Source organism: Periplaneta americana, chromosome 4 (genome assembly GCF_040183065.1).
Source record: "Periplaneta americana isolate PAMFEO1 chromosome 4, P.americana_PAMFEO1_priV1, whole genome shotgun sequence".
Classification (NCBI taxonomy): Eukaryota; Metazoa; Arthropoda; class Insecta; order Blattodea; family Blattidae; genus Periplaneta; species Periplaneta americana.
The window spans coordinates 47,836,599-47,863,522 of record NC_091120.1 but is presented as its reverse complement, the minus strand read 5'-3'; the positions used below and the strand labels follow the sequence as shown (position 1 = coordinate 47,863,522).

Genomic DNA, 26,924 nt, shown 5'->3' with positions numbered 1-26,924 from the left:
CAGGATAAATCTGGATAATGTAGGACCAATTTTCTTTTTAAAACAAATACATCTGGTACTAGTCAGATGACATCATCTCTTTAAAATGAAGCAGTCACAATGCAATATAAACTATAGACCGGTAAAAATAATTTAAACAAGTTAGACTTATTCTAATTCAAAATAGACCTAACTGTTGAAATTTTACACATAAAGCAAGGTGTGATAATCATAGGAGGATTCCCCTCCCCACACTTTTCCTGTAATGCGGTATACTGTTTCTATAGCCTAATTTCCAAATATGTATATTTTAAAAAATGATTACACCATCGTTACATCTTATTCAATGGCTCATTTTTAAAGACTGCAAATTTTCAATCATTACACACCTGCTATGCCTTTCTGTAGTATACATAGGTCAGTAATACATATACTTTCAAAGGGGTTATGCATTTTGAAAGATAATTATGCCTAAAGAATACCTAAATTAAAATATACTACTGATGATTTCAAACCATATTTTTCCAGAAGGAAAAGGAATGGGGTGGGATTTCAGTTATTAAACCACGTAACTTGGCCTACGCAATAAATTACATAAGACAATTCTCTGCATTTTTATATAGGCTCTTATTATTATTATTATTATTATTATTATTATTATTATTAGTGTGTGTGTGTGTGTGTCTAATGCCTATCCACATCACTTGCGTGATTCGGGTTCCACATATTGCGGATAGAGGCAGGACTGTAACCCATTTTCAAGTTACACACCACTTCGGTGGGCCACGCTATGCATGATGTATATCTGTGGAGAGTTATGTTGTGTACTACGGTGAGTGTATATGTAAGTATTCGTGTAAATGTAGTGTAGGAAATGGGTGGTGATGATGAAGACGAGGAAGGGAGAAGGAGAAACCTGGTGCCGGCATGTAGCCTACTCCTGTCAAATAACACCAATGGGGCCGCCAGACTTAACACCCCATCTGATGGACGAATCACTATCAACAGTAACATATGCCTTCTCTTCATATGCACTGCATAGATTAGAAGTTGTACACCACAATCTCTCCTAGTCCCGACATAGAAATTTTACATGAAAATTTCTGACCCCTCCAGAAATCGAACCCGGGCCGGCTAGTCTGGAGGCAGATGCGCTACCACAGAGCTAACTCGGCAGACTTAATAATAATAATAATAATAATAATAATAATAATAATAATAATAATAATAATAATAATATTATTATTATTATTATTATTATTATTATTATTATTATTCTACATGGGCTTATTCTTAAGGATATACCATTTACTAAGGGCTACAACCTGTGAGGATGATGATACCACTTAATTATGGCACTAGTTTTAAAGTTAAAAAACTAAGTGAAATAACACCGGTATCTATTATAGGCCTAGTTTATGTTAAAATCTAGTATTTTAGGTACCGTACCAGTAAGGGGCATTATTCTTAGACTGATTCGTGTATGTCAATTACCAAGAAATTAGTCAATATTTAATTAAGTTTTATGAAGTTTAGCTTCTTATTAAATAGCTTAAAATGAAGTTTGAATTTATTTAGATACATCTAAAATCTCCGTGGCGAATTTTTTTCAGCTCGAGGCGAGAGATTTCTTTCTCAGGCAATTTCTTTAATTCATTACTGGATGTACCTACTAGCTGGGCCATTCCATGTCAAATCAACACAAAAAAGTGAACTTTTCAACCCCATCATCTCAGATTTTCATTAAATTTGGTGGGATGGTAAAGAACCTTAAGTTGATTAATTATGTACAATTTTAGCCCTCGTATAATGCACGATATCCATATACAGCAATTCTGCCAATATGAGAAAAAAGTGTAAAATGTTCCATACAATGTCAACAAAAATAATTCACAACTTTTCTCCTAACCGAGGTAGAATCTTAAATTGGGTTTATTTTAAAGCTAAGACATCATAATTTTCATTAAAAATATATTTGTATTAAAGTCTACCAGTATGTCAGTAGGCACAGTATTAGTGGAATGCTTAAAACAATGACTTTTCTTGCTAGAGATCTAATTGGAAAAACAAGCTACTGGACAGGTTTTCTCCGAACACTCTCATTTCCTCCACTGTCATTACAAAATTTCTCCTTATGAACAATCATCCTCACCAATACGGAAAACAATAAGAAACTACGGCACCATACCTTCCCCCCCCCCCACGAGAATAAATTCACGGGGCCTCTATGGAAAACACTCCATAGAGCATGAAACCACAGAAAATTTCCGAAGATGGCGCTGATGTCAGTAGGCCTATTCAAATATAATATAATCGGAGATATATTAGTACTGCATTCCCCACTTCCTTTTCCAGACTCAAGAACCATTAAGAATATCTGCACAGTATAACACTTTCCCACAAACATTCAGAAGTGACACGCAAGTTCCCAAGCAATAAAGGAAATCAGCATATCACTCAATAAAAGAATTATTGTATTCCAATGGATACCATCCCATTGTGGAATCCTGGGAAACGAGAATGCGGATGCTTTAGCAAAGAAGGGCAGCACTGCTACTTACAGACCTGTTACTAAATCTACGTATTACTCTGTGAAAAGGTTTATTAAATCTACACACTTAGACTTCAACAAACAAAATTTGATAACACAAACTCAAGGGAAAAAATGGAACTCTCTGCATCATAATCCACAATTAATACCCGATTTACCAAGAAAATTGTCTGTAGCTGCATTTAGATTGGCAACAGGCCATGACTGTTTGGCCAAACACCTACACAGAATTGGAATATATCAGTCCCCTAACTGCCCATTGTGCAACTCAAACCAAGAAATGGATTCGGAACACCTCAAAACCTGTGCTTCAGTGGCTGACCATGATAATATCTTTGAAAAATATTGGAGTGCAAGAGGTCAAATGAATTTATTGTCAAACGCCTGGCATTAGAAAACAACAACAACAAATTAGCATATCATGCAAAATATAACATTGCAATAGCAACACAGTATTTAAATATTAACAACTTCAGCTCTTCAAGAAGTGACCACAAAACTCTTTGAAACTGCATTGACCTACAGTGTCAACATTACAGAGCAATTTCATAATTTACAAAATAAATAAAAACAACTTTTAAAGTTATTATTCTTGGTTTAAGATTACCAGACACAAACATGGAACATAACGAAGTAGCTAATGTGATTGCCTGCTCGTTAATTCATATTTAGGAAAATGGTACATGCCTGCATGAGTGCCTGCAGGAGTTGGGGGTCAAGGAGAGTCACTACTTCAACTCCAACCCAAACACATGAAAATGGATCATGTAGGCTACTTCATATAGAGAAAATAATACAAGTCTTGGACATAACTTTGTATTGAACAACATACAAGTTGAAGCCAAAAACGTGGTTTGCACGTGGAAGAAAAAAATCATAGAAAGAAGAAACGAACCTTATTCTATTCTATCCTTCATTTTGTTGGGCACTGAAGATTGCATTGGCATTGCCTGTAACAGTGTAGCTACTATACAGCATTCCAGCTAGATAATCTCTGCATGCTGAGTGTACACAGAGACCTCACCAAAATAAAATAACATGAATTCTGTCATAAAGTTGTTGACAGATCTGGACTGAAGAATAGATAACTGCAGTTTATTTTTCAAGTGATAAAATAGTTTAGTGCATTATAATACTTCCTAGTTACATGGCTTTTAGAGAACCCGGAGGTTCACTGCCACCCTCTCATAACCCTGCCATCGGTCCCTATCCTGAGCAAGATTAATCCAGTCCCTACCATCATAACCCACCTCCCTCAAATCCATTTTACTATTATCCTCCGATCTACGTCTCAGTCACCTCGTAGGTCTTTTTCCCCTCCGGTCTCCCAACTAACACACTATATGCATTTCTGGATTAGTCGATACATGCTACATTCCCTGCCCATTTCAAACGTCTGAATTTAATGTTCCTAATTATGTCAGGTGAAGAGTACAATAATTTTATTGTTTCATATTAAGACTATCTTGTTTCAAGGTCCAGATTTCTTCAATTACGGACTCAAACAATTTACTATAAAAGAATACTGCATTTTATAACAAAGTAAATTTATCTGAACTCTAAACTGTTGCATACAATTACAATAGTTTGTTGAATAAATGAACAATAGCCTATATGGATATTACTGATATTACCAATCGATAACCTCTTTTATATGGGCTAAATACCGTAATAAAATTAATGTTCAGTATATTTAAAGTACATATTATAGTTTATGTCTAATATCTTCGAATTTAATATAATATCTGTAGCCACAGCCCTTCTAATCAGTAGGCCTATTCCACGTTTAAAAAGTTCACTGTTATTGTTATTTAGGGTATAATTTTCCACACTAACTATTATTACTTGTTGCAAAGAAATGAGACAAAGAGGTCATCAATGTATAAAACTATAAAACTCATCTATTAAAAAAGATGTGTGTTGACCCCCTTTGGGGAAAATCGTGCAGACGTCCATGCATTTAATTACGATGAAATCGACGAGATATTTTGTAAATTCGTGGTATACTCTAAGATTGGAATGACAACCTAGGAGGTTCTAGGAATAGAAGTCATATTGATGAATTGTATGCAAAATAACCTAGATATAACAGCATGACTTCGCTATTATACTGTCAGCTATACCATGTCTGAAATTTTCACTCCTATCTCATTATATTTCAATTTCGTGAAGGTTAACCACAAGATAGTAACATTCTACGAAAATTTAAATAGGCCTAAATGGTATCCGTCATTATTACTTAGAAAATTATTTGAACAAAATAATTAGGCCTATACAATTTCGGTCTTTTACAATATATGTGATAAGGTTAATGCTTTAGTTGAGGGGATATGTAACTGACGGAAGGCCAAGGAATTAAGATCATTGAAATCTTTTCGCACATTATTTGTCCTCACGTCACTTAGATATCCCCCAACTAACCCACTAACCTTGTGACATAACTTACTAATTACCAAAATTTCTAATACAGGGATTACAGTATTCAGGTCACATTTCAACACAACAGGCCTTAAATAAATAACATTTTTAACATTAAAAACATTACCGGTAAGCCTGTAGTGATGTAGATATTTCAGTTGTAACAGATACGTTGTTTCTACATTATCAGGTTCGAATCTCGTAGGCCTATATAGCCTGATGTATCTACATCATGTGCTTATTTTTTATTCTGTTAATTCTCAGATGGAAATTTGGCACTGTCATAATCTCACGTCAGTTGAATCCCACCCAGATGACCAAAAACTGGGGAGAGCAGGCACTAAGGAGTAAGAAATATTCAAGTTAAACCCAAGTAATAATTAAATTGCAAAACAAAATATAAAATTACGCGATTATATAGGATCTCTCATTTTGAAAAATTCAGTTGTTGCAACATTTCAAGGGGCTTCTTGTAATATTCATGAAGAACTTCGCATATGACAGACTAAAATTATTGCTGTCTTGTTAATTTGCGAAGTGCACGGTAGTTAACATATCACTTTTTTATATTCAATATTATTTATTACATAGGCCTAGCTTTTTCGTCTGTTATGATAAACTTTCATGGTTGTTATAACTTTCATTGTAGACGTACAATGTAGGCTAACAAACAAATCAGTCAATTATTACCGCAATGAAAATAATTTAATCCAATACAACGATGACTAAGCTTTAAAAATATTAAGCCCTTAAATATGTATGTACATTTTTCTGCAAAAATGTTCAGCTTGTTAACATATTTGTCCTTTTTTTATACCGGTATACTGAATTAAAAATTGTAACCTAGCTATAAAATTATCACGACTTCATAACAATATGAAATTATATATATATATATATATATATATATATATATATATATATATATAAAGTGCAGCCGAATAAAGCATATATACAAGTAGTACGGTATTTATAGGCCCCAAAAAGCATATTGCTACATACTCTGCACTTTCAACTTATTTAGCATTGTGATATAAGACCATATATTTTATGGCATTAAAGATAAGAAGTGAATACAACATATGGTTATATATGTAACCAGAACACACTATAATAATTATAATAATGATAGACATAACCGTACTATGTAACCTGACAGGAGCATGGATGGGAATACGTCTACTTCACATTTCATAAATAAACATTGCATTTGACAAAAGAATTACAACGCTTACCATGAGGAGAAATTCTTCTCTGAAGATTGCAGGCTCGAATTTGCAGACTGTTCGGATACCGGAATCACGGTGTCAGGTTCACGTGCTGTATTTCCTCCCACTGTTGTTGTTGATTTTGATTTCACCTGTCCATTCCGACCTGTTCTCGCTGCGGCATCTGGTTTATCACTGAACTGATTTTCACGATGTGTCCCGCACCTTATGCATCTGGTTCGTTCCGTAGGATTTATTAGGGTGCACCGTTCACAGTGCCACTGCAGAACAGAAGCAATAGAGCCCATTCTCTTAGAATCATGGCTATTTTACCATGAAATTTCATTCGGCCTGCAAATAATTCCAGCCAGCTGATCCACCATATTGATGCATTTTGTTGCCGAATTCGTCATGTAAACAAATCTCGGATTGGTTGACGTTGACCAATCATAACGAGTTTACTGATCAGTCTTTTCATGGCTTTGCCATTAGAGAAATCTTTGATGTACAAAAATAATAGCCAATTCCTTTCATCCTGCCATCTATACGTGCTACTGTGTAACTAATAATGTCACTCCTACGTTTTACACCCAGGTAACTATAGTCATCTATCGGGAAGGCATTGAAGTGTTCACAGATGTGCTGCGAGAGTCAGCGTAGACTCGTTATTCTTCTAAAATGATGATATTCAATCATTTAGTCATAAACTAGCAATGGCAACGTAGATGTTGTGTTCTGTGTTGTGAGTGATGGGATGACAGTGACACATTTTCTGCAAATTGTTTTATTATTTATATCAATTTTTGTCGGATATGTCAAATAATAGCCTCGAGATCATTCACGAAGGCTGGCTGACGAAATCACCACCATCCAAGCCAATCTTGAGAGCGGTAAGAGTACTTTCTTTCACTCCGTATTTACAATAAGGACACAAGGTTCATGAAGAGATGTGGGGCGAAGCCTTGTGAAACGTTGAACGTACATAAGATGCGTGCAAACTCCTTTTAAAATATATAGTGTATTCAGTGCTGTGAAGAATGTACATTGTTTGAAATTTTAATGTGCATAGCATACATAGCGTGAGTTGAAAGGAGAACTGTCATGTGTTGTGTATAAACATCATTAAAATATCTTTTAAAACGCTTGATATTAATTATAAATCGAATTTTCAACTTAATTTGAGTTCCATAGTAAGATAGTTTTACTCTTCATATAAAATTTTAAGTTTCTGCACCTATAAATACTATTTATGTTATGATGGTTCAAGATCGTGTATTTTGTTAGGTGTTAGATCTCTCACACGTACACACCTTGTGTCAACATAAACGAACAATGAGTTCCGTTTTATATTTTGATTCGCTTGTCAATATTATTTTTCTCCAAAGAATTTGACTTTAAACACGATTTCTCTACTAGGTTCATTATTTCAAATTTTGTTTATGATATTCTATTAACGTACCCGCTATATAGTTAACACATACACAGTGTTTTTAAATCCAGTAAACAGCTATAGTTTAACGTTTTTAACAAGCACCATAATTTTTTAATCCACGTTACCGGTAATTTGAAGTACTTATGTAAGCTTATATTTAAAGCTCTCTTTACTAATAGTATATCCAACCAACTTTTTATCGTTCAATCGTTACACATTTTGGCTTTCATTAAAAATTAAACTAACTCGAATCTCTGTGTACCACCTAAGTGATGAAGTGTCAAAGGCATAATTTTAGACACAAATCAACATCTGTGATAAAAACAAACCAATCTCGAACGACAATAAACAAAAACATCGCCTTGGCCTATTCAGAAGGTGGAGGTGGAACTTAGACTTCCTTTTATCTCCTAGTTTATTCTTCATTAAGATATAAATGATGTAGGTCTTATAGGTATTTCCACTTAATAGTTTGTAAAACTAACTGAAGCAAGGTCATTGTTTAAATGTATTACACTTTTTCTTTCTTTTATTTTATTATTATTATTTTTTTTTATTTTTTTTTTTTCCATATTTGTTTTGTGTTTACTAATACGAGGTCTATGCTTAACCTGTAGGGCCTATGTCACTAGGATAAAAATTTTGATGACCTGAAGATTACCAAAAGTTAAGGAAGCTATAGCCTAATTATCATCTTATCGTAAAGAAGTACATAAAATAATTTAATATAGGCTAGAATGTAGGTATATTTCAATACAAGATACACAACATTTAGCTACTGTACCGGTAATTTTCATACGAACTGACTTCGTGTGGTCGTGGCAACATTTTTCAATACTACGAATCTTTATTTACTAATAAAATAATACTAATGACTGATAAGTGCCTAGGTTTTAACTATCTTTCAACAGGTCATTTACAATACCCACTGTTAGCATTTTAAATTATAAATTTGAAGTCGCTAGTCGAACCATACATATTTGTATATAGTATATGTAGCAATGTTTTGAAATGTTGTTGTTGTTTTCTAATGCCAGGCGTTTGACAATGAAGTCATTTGACCTCTTGCACTCCAATATTTTTCAAAGATATTATCATGACCAGCCACTGAAGCACAGATTTAACGTTTTGAAATGTAAGTTATTTGATTGTATTTGAATTAGATAAATATTATTGGATAACGTGTAGCCTATGTTGTTGCAACATTCTTCCAGCGAAAGTACATTGAAAATAGTAGGGCATAATGCGAAATTAAATCAAAATAAACCGTGTTATAGAGTGAACCGTAAGTAATGTCATTAATTTCAAGGGGTTATTCTTTGAAATGTTTCAAACAAAAAAGTTGAATACGATTTTGCTCGTTTTTGCTTCCTTTTCTAGAAGAAAATTGTTTTATAGGCTATCAAACATTTCATAGCGTGTTTTGTTCCTAATAATAATAATTGAAAGAATTTTAGTTTTGTCTTTTAAATGTGCAAACATTTGATCCGAACAAATATAACATTGTAAAATTCCTTTGCAGAACGAAAAGGTACATTTGTTCGGATCACACTTCTGCATAATTAAAGGAAGGAATTAAAATTCTTTTAATCATTTACTATCATAATACATTGCTCCCTTAAACTGACTGAACATATTGGGAATTAAATCATTGGCTTTCCCAAAACACGCAATGAAATGTTTCATATGAAACTATTTTTATCTCGAAAAGGAAGCGAAAAAAAGAGCACAATAAAATTGTAAATTAAACTTTTCTGTTTGAAATATCTCGCAGAATAACTGTTAGCATGTTAAATTATAAATTTGAAGTCGCTAGTCGAACCATACATATTTGTATACAGTATATGTAGCAATGTTTTGAAATGTAAGTTATTTGATTGTATTTGAATTATATATATATATATATATATATATATATATATATATATATATATATATATATATATATATATGCCTGTATATGCTATGAAGTGCATATTGCACAAGGACTTTTATCTTCATATTTTCATTCTTGTTACCATGATCAGTATTTTAGCATCATCCGCAAATCGTTTAGAACAACATCGGACCCTGGTGATAACTGCATGGTAAGTAATTATGTAGGTTAACGCATTGCGAACTCTTACGTTAAATCTGAAACTCGTGTACCGATAGCTATTGAGAGTAAATATTTTTCCGCTGCCAGAAATTGGAATACGAATATCTCGCAAACAGCCTACGCTGTGATAACATCAGGACTAGATATAATATATTTAGGCTATTTTAGTCCATGCTGATTTTTCATTTATTCAACTTCTCATCAAATAGTTCGTCGTATGTTACATGACACAAAAATATTGTAAAATTGTTTACTTTTGTTTCAATGTAGCAACATAATTAGAGCAAGCAAATAAACAACTATATATAGTCCCTCAACCAGGAGTATGTGTGCGACAGCGGAGTGGCGTGCAGCGGAATCTATCGCTCACAGGTGGATTCTAGAATTATGATTGGCTGGTGATAAGACGAGTCTCTCAACTACATCAGACTAGAAAACATTGCCCTCGTATTGTTCAATACAAGATTGCATTACGACTTAGTATCCGACTGTTGTTTTCTTCGTGAGTAGTAGCATTGTACATATGTCACGTTTCGCCCCTATTCTTCAGACGCGTTCTCCTGGTTTGAGCACAGTAAGATATTATTAAATGTTTAATTTATTTCAATTCAATTTTTACTTAGTTTAACTCAGTTGATTTTTTTTACATTTTAAGTTACCTCTAAGGTTCTGATACATAGGCCTACATCTATTAACAGACAGTATTCGCCTATATGCGTCAGAAGAAGAACAATATTGATTTTCTAAATTGAAAATGGAATTAATTTTGTCAACTTTTATTATTAGAATCGATTTAGAAGATCAGTATAATTTTACAGGAAAAAAAAGTTGTTGAATAAAATTTACATTATTATTATTATTATTATTATTATTATTATTATTATTATTATTATTATTATTATTATTATTGCTGCTGCATAAAATAAAGAAAAAGTTCCGTCATGGATGTTACAAGATTTGTGAACTCACTTGACACCTTATTAACAAAAAGTGTAAAACTCAGGTCGCTACCTCACTCCCCCCCTCCCCCAAAAATTCATTCTCATAGTGTGCATGTGAAAGTTAGCAAATCTAATGGCATTCAATTAGATCACAAAAACATAATCGGTAAATATTTTATAGCTGTTTCTTCCAATGTCATGGATGTTACAGATTAGTTAATGACTTTCATTTTTCCAGTTTCAAAACAACTGACATTTCTAAGTCAAAATATTAATTTGAACTGTAAGATTAATTGTTATTAGCCCAAAATACTGAAAATAAATGGCAGAAAGAATATAGGCCTAGTACAGAGTAAAAAGTTCCTTGATCCTGGAGCTCTGGAATTAACAGTGCAGACTCTCAAAGTATTTCTTCAACAATAGCTCATTCATAAACATACATTAACAACTGATCTCTCTATGAGTAAGTGCTGCAAACTTTAGAGAAACAAAAGTACCTAGGCCTATTACCCAGCCACGATCATTTAGATTTAATGCCAGTAAAACTTGTAAAATATTTTCCTTTTGAAAAGAAAACATTAGAATATTTAAGCTTCAGGGCTTCTACTGCGTTGTCTTGGTGTTAGTGGCTGACGTTTCGACTGCTATGTTGTGGTCATCTTCAGAGCAGTTGTTGGACCACAACACAGCGGTCGAAACGTCAGCCACTAACACCAAGACAACGCCGTAGAAGCCCTTAAGCTTATCCACACACCATGTACATCAGCTGCGGAAACCTACACGAACAATTAGAATATTTAATTTTAGAGCGTTAATAATAAACAAATATTTCTGGAAAAGACTTTGCTTTGGAATTCCCAGTTTGCCCGGAATGGCTGATTTACTCTACGAAAATTTAAAACAAATTATAATGTAAATGTGTGTCGGCAATTTAAATTTTAATGTTATGTTAATTGTTAAAATATAAATTAAAATTAAGATTATGAATACTAACTTAAAAATCTATCACTTGTACCTATTTCAAAGTAGCCTACCTAGTCAAATCCTTAGTGAAGTGGTGTCTGTTTATGAGGAATATTGAGAAGTCCGTTAGTAGTCTTTGATTGCAGCCTCTCCATTGACTGACAAATTCCATTCAGAGTCTGTAAAAACAGAGAAAGTAATATATTAGAAGTGCATTAACATCGGCCATTATCATCATCAGAATGATAAAGTAGGCTAATTTAAATTTTTAATTTGAGAGTGGGAAATGGGGCTTACATTAATTTCAACTATTATGTGGTAGTGTTGCCTGTGTTTACGTCACACAGGTCCAAAGGATAATTTATGTGGTTTCTTAATTTCGACACTAGGAAGAAGTGATGTTGGTCTGTACACCAGCCACCTTATATTCCCAGGAAAGAACCAACAGCTAATTAGTTTTACAGGCTGCCAAGTAGATCCCTAATTGTTCTGGAAACCTTTGACCTGCCAAGAACAAGGGCTCTTCCATTCTGCAATATGTTACCCTAAAAACTGAGCCAATTTGTGTTTGTGGCACTGAAATTTGTCAAGTTTTTTTTCTCTCTTACTTTTTCCTTCAATATAAAAACATTAAAAAACTATAGGTCCTATATTTATATGAACTTTTAAAATATTCATCAGCTGCACAACAGCCCAAAGCAGGCCTGGGCCTTCTTGATTCTTGACCTCCAGTGTTCTGTATCTTCTGCCCTAGCTTTCCGATTCCTGCACTGAAGTACAGTAGCTTCACAGCATCCAGGCATCTCTTCCATCATCTGCCTATGGTCTTTTTCCAAATATCTGACTTCTCATTATTTTCTTAGGTATTTCTTTATGATCCATTCTGTGCACATGCCCAGATCTTCAGAATCAAGGTAAATAATTCCTTCTGTAATGTGGAGTTATTAGCTTTTAGAAGTTTGCCTGGTATACCATCTAACCCTGGAAGTATTATTATTTTGCTATTTCTGAGTAGCCATATAAATATCTAACTCATCTTCAATCTCACTTCCTGGAGTATCCAAATAGTCATAATCTTCTTGTAACCCATCTGACCTTAACTTTATATACTACTTATATATGAGCCGTTGAGAGCAGAAGTGGTGTAAGTCAAAAATGGGTAATGAGGGTTAAAGTAAAAGTTCTGTAAAATACAGTGCAAAGTAGTAATTAATATTCAATTTATTTAAACTATTAGTAGTCGGTGAATAGCACGAAGGACATATTGATTGCTGCTTTGTGCTGTATTTTACAGAATTTTTACTTTAAACCTATTTACCCAATTTTGACTTACACCACTTCTGCTCTGAATGGTTCATATGTATACATGCACCGGCCACATGTGGAACATTCCAGTTTTGATTTAGAATGTGGAGTGGTTGGTGCAGCTTATAACATTAAATTTAATGACATTTTTAATCACTATTGAGTAATCTGGCACCTCTCTGTGCAAGTAATGGCCGAATTAGCAAGAATCTATTGTAGTTCCTTTACAATAATTTTTTTTATCTTTTAACGTTTCCTTAGACATCAAATATCTTATTCTCTTCAAAATCATCAATGTTTGTGTCACATCGAGGTGAAAGTGAAGTTTACAAAGTAAAAAAAAAAAAATCAGGTTAGTTTACAATAATGCAGTTTATATTATTTTTGCATAGCAATGAGTGAATAGAATGATTACTCTTTAATTCAACTTAAAACTAAATGTTACAATGTAAGTGAGGAGGCTATCATTTTGATTCCCGCCCCCCTCCTCCTCCTATGGCAGGGTCCTTAATTGCCATTATTCGCCTTGACTCTGCAAGTGAGCTCAAAGATGTCGCTAGTACTGAGAAGCATTGACCATTTACTTCATCAGATACTATTCAGAGTGCACCACAGGTGTTGAACATACATGTACACTTGTAATGAATAATGATGGAGGAATTGTCGGTATTGTCATAAGGGAACAGATGAACCCAGAGAAAACCCATGTTGCCGAGACCACAGACTTGCCCAGCACAAGTTATAATTTCAGGGTGGCGTGGGATTTGAACCTGGGTTCCCAGGTTTCTTAGCCAAGCTCGCTAGTCACTATGGCCGTTTGACGGTCATCATTCCTATTAGGTTTCAATTTTATCTCACTGCATAGTAAACTCCCCTCCTCCCCCCAAAAAAATTAAATAATAGATCATTGGTGACCAACTCAGCTGCTCTTACAAAGCAGTGTGTGCACTCTCGGGACAAAGAAGAGCAACGTTGGCATTGCAAGCAAGCCATCTGTTTTGCCAACATTGACTGTTTGAGCAGAATTATCCGCTCTTGCATACCGCATGTATGCAGCAAAGATTAGGTCACCACTGACATAGAAGATGTAAATATTGTGTGTTTCAGTACACTTTTTCTGTTTGTTATAGAAAATGTACTATCTTTTTGTATAGATTTTTCTTGTTGATAGGCCTATTACCTTGGAAGAAAAAAATTAATTCAGTTCCTCTTGGATTAATCCTTTGCTTTGCTTGGTGTAAGCTCCAAACAAACTTTTCTTCTGACCTTTATCTCCGTCTAGACAACTTCCCCCCCCCCCCCCAGAATTCCACTTATGGATTATGCATTTCATCTGAAATACAAAGAACACAATTATCAATATATTATTTCATATGACTGTGTATATGTGTGTCTTTATTAATCCTACTTTTATGTGGTTTTGTTGAGATTTTATTCATATATTCAGCAAGGAAATTTTAGTTACCAGTACATGAATTCTCTTCCCTAAACAGACTATGGAATATAAATTATTAATTTCTAATCCTTCATTTTTAAAAGGGAGGTTATTGAAAGATTTACTTCACAGACTGTGATAAAACCTTTATATGAATCCCTGTAAAGATTTTGTATGACACTGTGTAATTGTGTAGATCAAATTATTATAGTGCTGTAAAATCTATGTCGAGAATTTTGGGCTCTTTCAGGTTTTCGTGATACGAAATATGAATTTTACATGCTGTCTGTCTGTCACTTCATTAATCTGATTTGTCTATATACATTTGTATAGTTTTTTTCTCCTAATGAGCGGATTTTGTTCCTACACCATATCTACTTGTAGCAGTGAATTCGTTTTGGGAATAGTTAATTTTACTTTAAAAACACCAGATCAGTTTAATCCTTTATATAAAAAAAGGTTAATAAGTCCTTACTTGAAATGGACTTATTTTAGCATATGGAGTATTGGCAAAAAAACCGGACCGACGGAATAATCAAAGTCCCCAAAATGAGCCACTGCGCATGCCACGCCCGCATTCACAAAATAGCGAGTAATCTATTGAAATTGTTGTAGTTTCGAATGCTGACGTAGCCCATTTCGAAAGCCATTAGAAAATAAGCTGGTAAAATTCATCTTCTGAGAATAATAAGTTAATTAAGTAGTAAAATATCGCTGCAATCAAAAAGTATTGGGAATAAATTTGAATAAGAAACAAAAAAAGTTTCCTTTCCAGGCAGGATTCGAACCACGAAAGTCTTAGTTACCAGTCTATCATGCTGTCACTGTGAATAAGCCTCTAAAATCAGCTACAAGGGTCGGTCCGGTTTTTTTGCCACTACTGTACATAATATACAGGATGAAAGAAGTAACTTATGTGTAAGTTATTGATAGCATGCCTATTTTAGTGGTAGGCCTATATTGCAACATTTAAGCTTACTTCAGACTCTTCTATTAAAGTTATATATATATATATATATATATATATATATATATATATATATATATATATATATATGTTTAGATAACTGTAACAGTACGATGAAATTCTACATCAATTTAGGAGGGAAAAAAAAAAGAAATTTTTGGTGGAAACAAAAAATTTTCTAAGTGTATTACAGTATGTGTGCAATATTTTTAAGTCTTTTTTGCAGTAAATATTCTAAAGCTTCTTTTACATATTTCTCAGACAGAGCAACTCTCATATTCTGTTAACAAGTACACAAACTGTTCAGTTAATTAAGGGAAAAGGTTGTACATAAAACAACATAATATAAAAGTCAACTTTTTAGCATCAGAGTACTGAAAACATTAACACTGTGTAATTTGTATAATGAAAAGGTAAAATTAGATCTGGGAGAAAGTAAATATTCCCAGGAACTCTTTTTTAATGTACAGAGTGTCCACAGAAAACCTCTGTGATTATAAATGGGTATAGCGTCACTGTCAATAGTCCTATGTACATGAAAATGGTGATGCCAGAAAGATCAACGCAAAAATTTTATAGTGCGTACCTCAAAGACACTCAATGTGTGTTCTGCATGTCGCAAGACGATATACCCACTCACACCACATATGCTTCAACATATCTAATGGAATGGACTTGATGGCACTGGAGCTACGATGTCACAGCCCTTGCAGATTCTAAGACAGTAGAGGTACCTAAATGATATCTTTTATGCAACTCCGTAAGAAGTCACAAACATTGAAGTAGGGGGACCTCGATGGCCACTTGCAGAGGATGTTGTCTTGGTCTCCAGCCCGCCCAATCCACCTTGTCAGTTGTCCATTAAGATGTTCACGAACATTTGCTACAGTGAAACAATGCAAAAGTAGCAGGAGACTTTCAAACCCAAATGAACGAAACCAATATTAACAGCTTTTATTCGCTTCTGTGTTCTATCTACTGTTTCCATTGGCAATTAGACATACCACAATATTCAAAATAAGAATTCTTCGAGTTGTTCTTTTTTATGACCCTAGTATAACATTTGTAATGTACACCGTTATGAAAGTATACCCATTTGTAATCTAGAGAGTTTCTGTGGACATAATGTATAGTGGTTCACTTAACACCATCCTTTGTGATGGTCGGCTTTTTAGAATTTCACTTTGCAGTGATTGATTCACTACAAATAACATACCTCAGCAGCGACTGTGATTCAGAGGCGTATACTGGTTAAAGGGTTTGGGCTACCGCTGACCCTATTATTACACAAAATATATCTAACAATTACTTTAATTTTAATTACTATGGTAAAACTAATAATACAAAATTATTACATTATGTTATATTATAAACTTTTTCTTTTGTAATTTCCTTGGGCTACCACCGGTAGCCCGCAAAATACGCCCCTGCTGTGATTTCGTTTTGATTTACTTTTTTCGAAATTTGCAATACCAGTACTTTGTATCGAAAATAAGTCAAAGAAACAATACTTTTCAGAAATTTAGGAAACTCACTTTTTATTGATGCAACGGAGTTCCCAAAAATCAATTATTATAAACTTGCAAAAAATAGAAACAAATTTTATATAACATTTAGCCTAAAACTTCATATGTCTGTGCTTGTACAACTTTATTATTATTATTATTTTTATTTATTTATTTATTTATTTATTTTTGTTTATTCGAGTTCAAACTGATGTAATAATAATTTACTGACAGAGAAATTCCACGTTTTGCTTTATATTTCATCACCTGCTTTATATAATATAGACCCTATTTATTAATAGCGTATAAGAATTCAACATCATTAAACTTCTCAAAATTACAAAATTTTAATTTTCAATACCTGAATATCTTTTATTAACATCTCATTTTTGTAATTAAGACTGAAAAATGTATACAATTTATAATTAATTTAAAGTTAGCTATAACATTATATTAGGTACCTATACTGCATACATACATATATACACTAGAGGAGGCAAGACCTGTCCTGTGTCCTTATCATGTACCGTGACTATATCACCATTGGGCGTAGAGGGTGAAGATGTGTTTTAATCTGAGATGAACTTCTGTGTTGGTAGATTCGTATAATATTAACCATCATGAAACGAACTATCTGATGACTCATACTTCCCCTCTCGCACAGCTCACAGCCAGGTCTCGACTCTTCATCTATACATACATACATACATACATACATACATACTGTATGTAAGTAAACCTACTACATAATAATAACCTAGAGAAAAAGTAGTTATATTACCAGAACTTTCCATTTAATTAAGTATAATTTTAGGTTAATTACATACTTCTCCAATATTACATACTTATATATTTATATATCTACTGTTTAGCTTCAATACTAAGAACCTGCTAACTTTTCCAATAACAGCCTATTTCAGTTCCGATTTAATCATTCAATTCATTGGTTCAACTAAATAAGTTAAGTTGGTATGGTTTGGAATGTTTTCAGTATATTACAAAAAGAAAATCTTTCTCTCTTGGCTCTTTTTCAACTTTAGTAGTTTGCCTTTCAGGATATAAATTTTTGTCCACCCAAATAAATCTTAAAAATATGGATTCCGTTTTGGCCTCTACTAGCAGATTTTTTTTTTCTCGTAGTAACGTGCCATTATTTATAATGTCTCGGTTATTTTAAATTAAGACCTGTCAGAGACAATGCATTTCACAGGATAAAGTTTAGGAATGTGTAAGACGCTAGTGAGTGATTTAAAATATTACTAGGCTATATCTTTCGTACTGTTAACGAAATGAATGTGCGCTAATAATAAAATACTGGATTACTTTTGTAGTGGTTATGTTGCTAAGCACTGAACAAAACTAACCTAACCTACAAAACATAACCTAGAGGACTGCTGTGTCAATATTTAATTTAATATTTTATTTAATAACTGTAACGAACTGTGTGGCGGGCAGGTGTTAAAATGAGCAATTACTTAACGTTTAATCTATTTAAGTGCATTACATAAAGCTCAACATGTTCAACAAAAATGTATTACATCAGCATTTAAAGTGATAACTGGAAAGTTCCGTATTAGAAGCAGAATTATAATCATTATTACTGTGTTACAAATTACGTACTCACTATAAATCTGCCAATTTTACCAAAAATATAAATTTGGAACTCTTCGGAGAGAAATACTAAAAGGTACAATGTATAAATTAATAGCCACAGATTGAATTTGTGTCATTGTAACATAGTATTTCATCAACTGGGTAGGCTTAAATATTAATCAGATACCTACCCTTATGTAGGATACAGTTTTCATGAAGTTTATGTTTTTAGCGTAATACTTCAAAGAAGAATCGTTTATACGTTTCAATTTTCGCGATAGTATAGCACGAACCTCACTGCTTCTACTCAAATTTACACAAAATGTAAGCATAATGTATTAGAACCATTTTTGTTGTGATGTTTCGTTGTTTTAAATGATGGCGTAATATGACATACGTAATTACCGCCATCTCTTAATATCATGTTGCATGACTGTATATATGAAGTATGGGAGGTTATATGAGTTTATTTAAATTTAGTATCGTGTCTGTAAATTGGGCGGTTGGGTTTGTCTATTTTATCAATGTCATCGGTGTTTTGCTAATATTATTTCATTTGGACTAGCTTTCAAATTACCATTGTGATAGTCACCGTCGTAGGTCAGGCAGTGGCGCGTTTTGCTGCCGGTCCGAAGTTGCGCTCGGGCATGGGCTCGATTCCCGCTATGGCCGATTACCTGGTTTGATTTTTTCCGAGGTTTCCTCAACTGTAAAACGAATGTCAGGCAATTCATGACGAATTATCGGTCTCTTCTCGTCAAATACCATTTCGCTATCACCAAGTTCATGAGCGCTAAATAATATAATAGTTCATACAGCGTCGTTAAAATAACCAACTAAAAAACACGGTAATGAGGTTGAGTACAAGGCCGCAAAAAACATAATTCTGTAAATTTAATGCTTTCTTGTTATGTATTACACTAAATGTCCTTCCAGGAATGTGCATAACGATTCAAATGTAGCCTATTACGCTGGAACTGTTTATTTGTTATATGAATATATTTAAATTTGGTGTCATGTATGTAATTTAACCGATTCGGTTTTACTGTAAGTGAATAATATACCATTTCGATGGCTAAGAAGCGATACCTGTTACTTACAAAAATGGTAATTTAGTTTTACTACACTATCATTTAGATTAACTACATTATTATGTTTACAAAATTGGACAGTTAACTATTATTTTGCTATCGAGTATAAGATCTTTCAAAGCAGAAACATATATACAATTTTTTTCGTCTATTTTGAAAAGAAAAATAAATAATTTTTAAAACAGTCGTTTGATTCACCTGCAAATCTACAGACACGGTCTATCGATATGATCGCTATTTTGTTCGTATTCTGTTAATATTCTGTTTTATTTTTATGAATTTATTTAATATCTATCTGGTTTGAGTTGTTTGATGATATGAAAGTAAGCGAATATCCTTCTAATTGGTTACTAGCCAAAAAAGAATTAGTTCAATGATGAGGCTGTCACCTTAAGCTTCTGGAATTGCTATAGCCTACATCTCTTTCTCATTACGTTTCTTTTTAATTGCAGTAATCTTCCTAACGTGTTGTTAGAAATTGCATTACTATTACCAATAATAATTATTAATATACTGTATACATCAAGAATTATAATATGAACAATTGCTAGAATAATCCTTTTATTAATTATTATTTCTTCTATGAGATGGATTATAACCTATCCTAAGAAAACTACGATATTAACTTCAAACTTCAAAATTTTAATCAAGCTGTCAGAATAATGAATCACGTCTTCAAACCAAACAAAGCCACAAATACCGGATATAGGATGAAAATCGTATGAAATTCCGGATAGAACAGTACTCACTTATGAAAGTGAGGCATGGATTATTAGGAAACAACATCAAATTGCCACAGCTGAAATTTAATTCTTGAGAACTGCTGGCTGTAAGTTACATTACTTTATTGGACCACAATAAAAAAACAGGCAATTTTACAAAAACTAAATTTTCCCAATATCGGACTACTTAAAACAATATAAACAACTGGTTTCATCACGCAAACAGAATGGACAGATCCAGGATACGACAAATTTGTCATTACTTCTCTCAAGAGACAAGAGATGAAGACTGTAATGAATCAGTAGGCCTTCACGGAAAAGGATGATGATGAATTTGTTTAAATTGAGTAGTTTGGAACTTTACGAAAATGTAGTGCAGTAAAATACAGTATTTTTATTGGTAACCCGCTAATATTTGCTTAAAAGATTTCCACTCAAAACTCCTTTCTAACTTTAGTGTACTGTATTTTAGTGTATTTTCTGGAATGGCTATGGGATAGTATTATCACAGTCTACTATATACAGTCACGAAGCTTGAGTTTTGAGGGTGCTAGAAACAATAGACTGTGACTGTACTATTTTGCATTGCCTGTAATGAGGCGATATTAGCGATCCTAATGGTGAGCAACTATCTAATGTTTGCATATTTACTACGTATTGAGCTTCGCGACTGGTATATACTAGACCACAGTCTACTATATACAGTCGCGAAGCTCAATATGTAGTAAAAATGCAAACGAGTAGTTGCCCACCACTAGGATCGCTACTACCGCCTCATCATCGCAGATCTCTCTCCTAGCAGACGAGAAAATATGTTACACTTTCGTTGTCGTGTTCTTTTGGAAAAATTAACACCTTGCTTCCATTATTGAAATATTAAATGCATAAAGTTAATTTATTATTTTAATGAAGTATATTAAATTCCACCATAAACTCGAAGATACCTGCAAGAAATAGGTCAATATTATTTTTGTTTGTGCAAAACGAACTGAAATTTACTATAATCGCTTCACTCATTCAATATTATAGCGATAATTAACTATTAAACCAATAAATATTAATTTGCATTTCCCTTTACAACAATAATAATGGAAATATGAATTAATCGAGTAACTTACGTGTACCGGTACTTGTAGTGTAGGCTTACGTAACTAACAAAGTGGGATGAGGTTCAGCAATAATAATCACACCAGAATTGGAAATAAAACGTGATCAATAAATTTTATTGTAACAGCCTTTTTCTACGTCTCTAGTAAAGTAAGAAATAAAAATAACAACAAAATTAACAGCTATAATTAAAAACATATCCTTTAAAAAAAAAAGTAGGCCTAAGCAATAATAATCCCACCAGAATTGAAAATAAAACGTGATCAATAAATTTCATTAAAACAAACTTAATTTTTCTACGTCTCTAGTAAAATATTATTATTCCAATTATTGTATTTTAGCCATTAACATTTTCATTACAACCAATAACGAACATTTCACAAGCATCAATGTGAAATACGCAACGAGCTAGCACTCGATGGAAATACGACAAAGTCCAAAGTCGACCGTGGACAGTCTATTGTTTCTAGTTGCTAACCACTTGGAGCGCTTTATCACGAGATTTGCAAAAAATCACCTCAAGCTTCGCGACTGTATATAGCAGACTGTGTACTAGACTGTGGTGTTATGTCACTGTTTCCATGTTTTTGATGTCACCATTTTGTGGTTATATGGTAGCATCGTATAATACGGTAATTTCACAATATTATTTTCATTTTAATGATTGCGATATTCAATCACACGAGAAGATTCGCGTACTTCAGATGTTCCGTATCTGCTGTCTTTAGTACCATTTTGCAGCAAAGAATAATCAATGTCGGCAAAATTATCTCCGAAACCAGGTTGGAGTCCTGTGGAAGTAGGCCTACTAAAGCGATATCACACAGACCTAAAACTTTAACGAAGAACGCCAACCTCAACTGCTGACGCACTTTCAATCCCACCCCAGTTCTCGATCATAGTCTTGCTGCTGGGAATGCTAGTTACTGCCACAAATCGGCATAAGATGTAGCTGGTAATTTTTTCATTTTTATTACAACCCATAGATCTTCTATCAGCATTAAAGCCTTAAGATGTGGAATAAGTCAAAAGTTATACAGAAAATATTTTATAAGTTGGTTATTTAACGACGCTTCGATAGAATTTGTAATAGCGAGATGATGCCGAGGATTCGCCATAGATTACCTGACATTTGCCTTACCATTGGGGAAAACCTAGGAAAAAACCCAACCAGACAATCAGACCAAGCAGGAATCGAACCCGAGCGCAGCTCCGGATCGGCAGGCAAGCTCCTCTGCCGACTGAGCTACGCCGGTGCATTATTTCACTGTTTGATTGATTTTATGAATTTTTCCACAAAATAATTGCTGATGTATATAACTCAGAACAATTTTGAATACTAACATATAATTCTATATCAATTCCGCGTACTTCTAACTGCTTTCAGCATGAAATCATAAGCTGTGTTCATTATAGCAAATATCCTTGGAAATCAAATACCTAGATGTTGTTACGATGCACTGTTCATAATACAAAATGACATGTTTACCGCCATTGAATTTAGCATAGCATACACTGAACAGCTTACGACTTACACAATCAGAAACAAATGTTCTTTGCAAGGGCGTTATCCTTTCTTCCTGTTTAAGTGATAAAAACTTTTCGGTTGAGAATTGTGAACACTAGCGTACAAGATTACATTAGACGAAGCCGTATACTTTTATTCAAGAGTTAACCGATCCATCGTCACTTCCGCAACCACTGACCCTCCTATATTCGTGGTACTGCCACTTATTCTGTTTTAATTTAATTTCAGTTTAAAGTGGAAATCGCGCTTTTTGATCAATTTAACCACCGGTATTCTTATGTTCTGTCGTGGTTCATTTTTTTACTATGTTCTCAAATGTATTCTGTTACATCACTATACTTGTTTTTTTTTTTTTTTAAGATGGGACATGACAGGAGCGTTGCGATCGGAAAAACAACTGAATGTCACATAGCGTGGTAGGCCTGTTGCTATGGTAACAACGGTTGAGTTGCCAAACTTACAGTTACCATGTGCTTAATAGCTCTCTTGGAGACATTTATTGCGCACACAATGTTAGCATTGGTACGTTTCGTCTTTGATTCTCTGTCGATTTTTGTATTGTTTTCTTAACTTCGCGTCAATTGTCAATGAATGTTTTAACCCAGATATGCATACTGTCAATGTTTCAAATTACCTCTCTACAGTCAACGCATTTACTTTTTCACAGGTGTCACTACTACTGGTCTTAATTAGAGGCTTGCTAGGTGTGTTAAGACTGGTAATTAGAGTTCTAGTCATCGTTGAGTTTGAGATGTGGACTTGAGAATTGTTCGTTTATTTCAGCTATGGCATCCGAGATGCAAATCAGGTAAGAATGTTAAATATTTTTAAAGTTCGGAATTATTTTAAAAATTATTGTAGATCAAATGACGCCTAATAAACATAAATATTACGTGAAACCACAATGCGTTCGAGATATCTATTCATTGCGACATGACAATGACGAAAACTTGTGTGTCCTTTTAAAAGGACAGTAGGCATATCCCCATATATTTTGAAATTGTTTTGCTTTTTCAATTTTATTGGATTTTCCGTGCATGAAATGCTATCTACGTTTGAAAATTATGCTACGAGCGAAATTTCATCTCAAATACAGACATATCACTATAATGCAGCCTACAAATGCCACACAGAGTTCGTGTGCACTCAAAATTGGGTTTCTTGTCAGCCCACTGAGGTGTGTGGATATGAAGGGAAAAGTTGAGACAGTGTCGGGCGTAGTTATTGGGTAGCTAGTCGGCAGAGCGTTAGTGCGCTAAGCCAAAGGTCCCGGGATCGATACCCGGCTCCGGAACAATTTTTCCTTTGAAATTATTCAAGTCTGCTTCACAGGAAGAATACCTGAAAGCCAGATTTGCACAGCAAGATCTGTTTACAAGTGGAGGACTGGTGACGTTCTGGAAGGAGGTATTGAACGGACATAAGTTTCTATTGTTTTTCATTTAGTATTTTTGGAAGAGGTCTTATTTTCCATCTAAATTGCCATTGTCATAACAATGTAGATTTTAGAAAATGAACTGAAACCTGTCTTTCGATATTGCCACAGCGATTTTTTCATTATATGTATCGTCACTTCTCTCCCAATATAACCTCCTCCTCAAAACTTCAACACTCTTTTCGCCTATTACTTATTTTTACATATCAATAGCAATACGGTACTATTCAATGACGAAAGCATTCCAGAGTTAAAATGAATTTAGTCACAATGCATCTTTCTTCAGAATAATATTAGTAGTAATAATAAGGAAACTATAATAAAATAACAACGTAATAATTTGTTAATAATAATAATAATAATAATAATAATAATAATAATAATAATAATAATAATAATTGTAAATTACAACAATTATATTGTTTCCTTTCATGTAAGCATAGTATACAATTATTCCTCAAAATGTATGCTCATATGCCTACTGTCCTTTTAAAAGGACACCTGTTTCTAGCTCAGCCACTTACAACTAGAATGTTTCGACACCATACAAATACTTCAGTTATATACTGCATTAAATGAGATTTGAAAAATACACAAAAATTGCAAAAAATTATTTCAGGCATATCTGGGTTAACGTCAGCCATCTTAACGACAATTGCTAGCTTCCATCAGCTGGTAGCGTGGTAGTCCATATTGGTAAAATGGCACTGTAGTTCCAAGCTCGGCCGCTTACCCTGTCATGTCCCATCTTAAAAAAAAAAAAAAAAAAAAAAAAAAAAAACCAAGTATAGGTGAAAACATTTCAGTCTCTTAAATTATTGTGCAAAAGAAATTAAGTACCGTATTTTTACTTTCTCAATGTGAAATAGGTAGAGCACAATTGGCACACTAAGCGGATTACGTGTGAAGGCAGTCCCTGTATTCGTCCAGCTATAGTTTATGAAGTAGGGAGAAATGGTGCGTTCGTAACTTAATGCGGTTCGGTACCCTGGTCCTCTCTCTGCTAATCAGCTACCCCAGCGGAGGTACGGGAACATAGGTTCATGTACCATTATAACCAAAGCTCGGAACTTGGAAACTTGTGTTTCATGTGCATGAGTAAGGTTACAGGTACAACGTACACACAGCTCACGCTGCAAGTGCTCAGGGACAGTCGTATGCACTAAGAAAGTAGTCACATCGAATGAGAGGAAGACGGACGAGGAAACTGTGGCATGTCGAAGACAATGACATTCAGAGAATTACAGATAAACGGTCTGTTTGAGGAATTAGAAAATACGTGTTATTCAAATGGATATTATAAAAGTTTGAAAATACATTTTTTTAATTTTAGGTACAGAATTTCGTGGAGGAATTCGAAGGAGATACATTATTTTCTTCGAGTGGAGAGTTTATATTTTGTAAGTTGTGCCACACAAAAACTAGAGGCTGGAAACCGGCATTCATTGAAAGACATTGCAGTCCCTTAAATTGGTGGAAGATTTGTCCATATCCACGGATCAAGTAGCAGAGAAACCTACCGTAGAACAAAATGAAAACTATTTTTGAGAAAAAATTAGGATATACTTATCTTTCTCACATACGAGATCAGCTAGCAATTGCTGAAAATCAAACAGAAAACAGTGACAGTGAAAACATTCAGTATTTTAAGTTTGCGCCCGTCACTTCATGTGACTTGGAAATAAGTTTTTCTCGTTTCATACCAGCGAAGAAATTATGGATCCGAAAACCTTCGAATGTACGTAGTCATACACTGTAATAAAATGTACATAGCAGAACAGTAAATTTGATATATTTCTCATGTTTTTTTTATTATATATGCTATAATATTACGTGTTTCAACCTACCATAATACTATCAATATGTTGTTCCAGTCAGAAACCACCTTTATAACAGACCTGACAGTACCTCCGTGCTGGAAGCGGGAGTTTGTTGACATTGAAGTCCGATCGCTTAGCCACGTGCAAAGACACAAGTCCCCAAGTTCCGAGCTTTGATTATAACGCACAAATCTCGGTAAAACTCTTTCCCACTATGCGAAACTGTTTGAGGAAGTGATCTTATGTCTTCAATACTTGGATTTTCACGGTGTCTCGCACTGTTACCACAGTCTAGTATATACAGTCACAAAGCTTGAGTTGTGAGGGTATTAGGAACAATAGACTGTGCCGGTACTATTTTGCATTGTCTGTAATGAGGCGATATTAGCGATCCTAGTGGTTAGCAACTACCTATGGATGCATATTTACTACCTATTGAGCTTCGTGACTGTATATACTAGATTGTGCTGTTACAGTGTTTCTGAATAAAATATTTCCGTTCTCCTTTTATATTTGCAATTTACAGGGCGTAAGGGGTATAAGTGCCGTCCTTTTCACAGTCGTCGGGAACGATCCACAGGATCAAATAATGTTCATGCAACATAGCGTCAAAACTTGATAGTTTCCGCCCCCCCCCAAAAAAAATTCCTTATTTTATTTGCGTTATACTGCTTATATCGTTAGTAATTACGAAAACAATTACATCAGTAAGTATATCTAGCAAAGAGTTAATATTAGTTTAAATAAATATTTGTGTGTTCTATTTACATTTTCGTGAAATTAAATAAAAATACATGCTTAAATTTGTTAACATTCTGGCGTGAGA

General features: G+C 33.9%; 2 protein-coding genes across 3 annotated transcripts in view; one reads left to right on the top strand and one right to left on the bottom strand.

Moving 5' to 3' along the window:
* LOC138697786 (calpain-D-like) overlaps positions 1 to 6,607 on the bottom strand; it is a 425,409-nt gene extending 418,802 nt beyond the window's left edge. Inside the window, exon 1 of one of the 2 annotated variants that reach the window (XR_011331611.1) lies at positions 6,184 to 6,322. Coding sequence is in view for 1 of the 2 variants with exons in the window: in XM_069823291.1 (XP_069679392.1) it covers positions 6,184 to 6,464 (281 nt within the window). In the remaining variant the exon portion in view is untranslated. Of the gene's footprint in view, positions 1 to 6,183 lie in introns of both variants that reach the window. The other variant, XM_069823291.1, reaches the window with a different exon arrangement.
* Positions 6,608 to 6,844: 237 nt separating this feature from the next.
* The window catches only part of dos (daughter of sevenless), a 167,145-nt gene continuing 147,065 nt past the window's right edge, over positions 6,845 to 26,924 (top strand). The window contains exon 1 of the mRNA XM_069823289.1: positions 6,845 to 7,046. Coding sequence (XP_069679390.1) covers positions 6,969 to 7,046 — 78 coding nt within the window. The 5' untranslated portion in view covers positions 6,845 to 6,968. The remainder of the gene's footprint in view (positions 7,047 to 26,924) is intronic.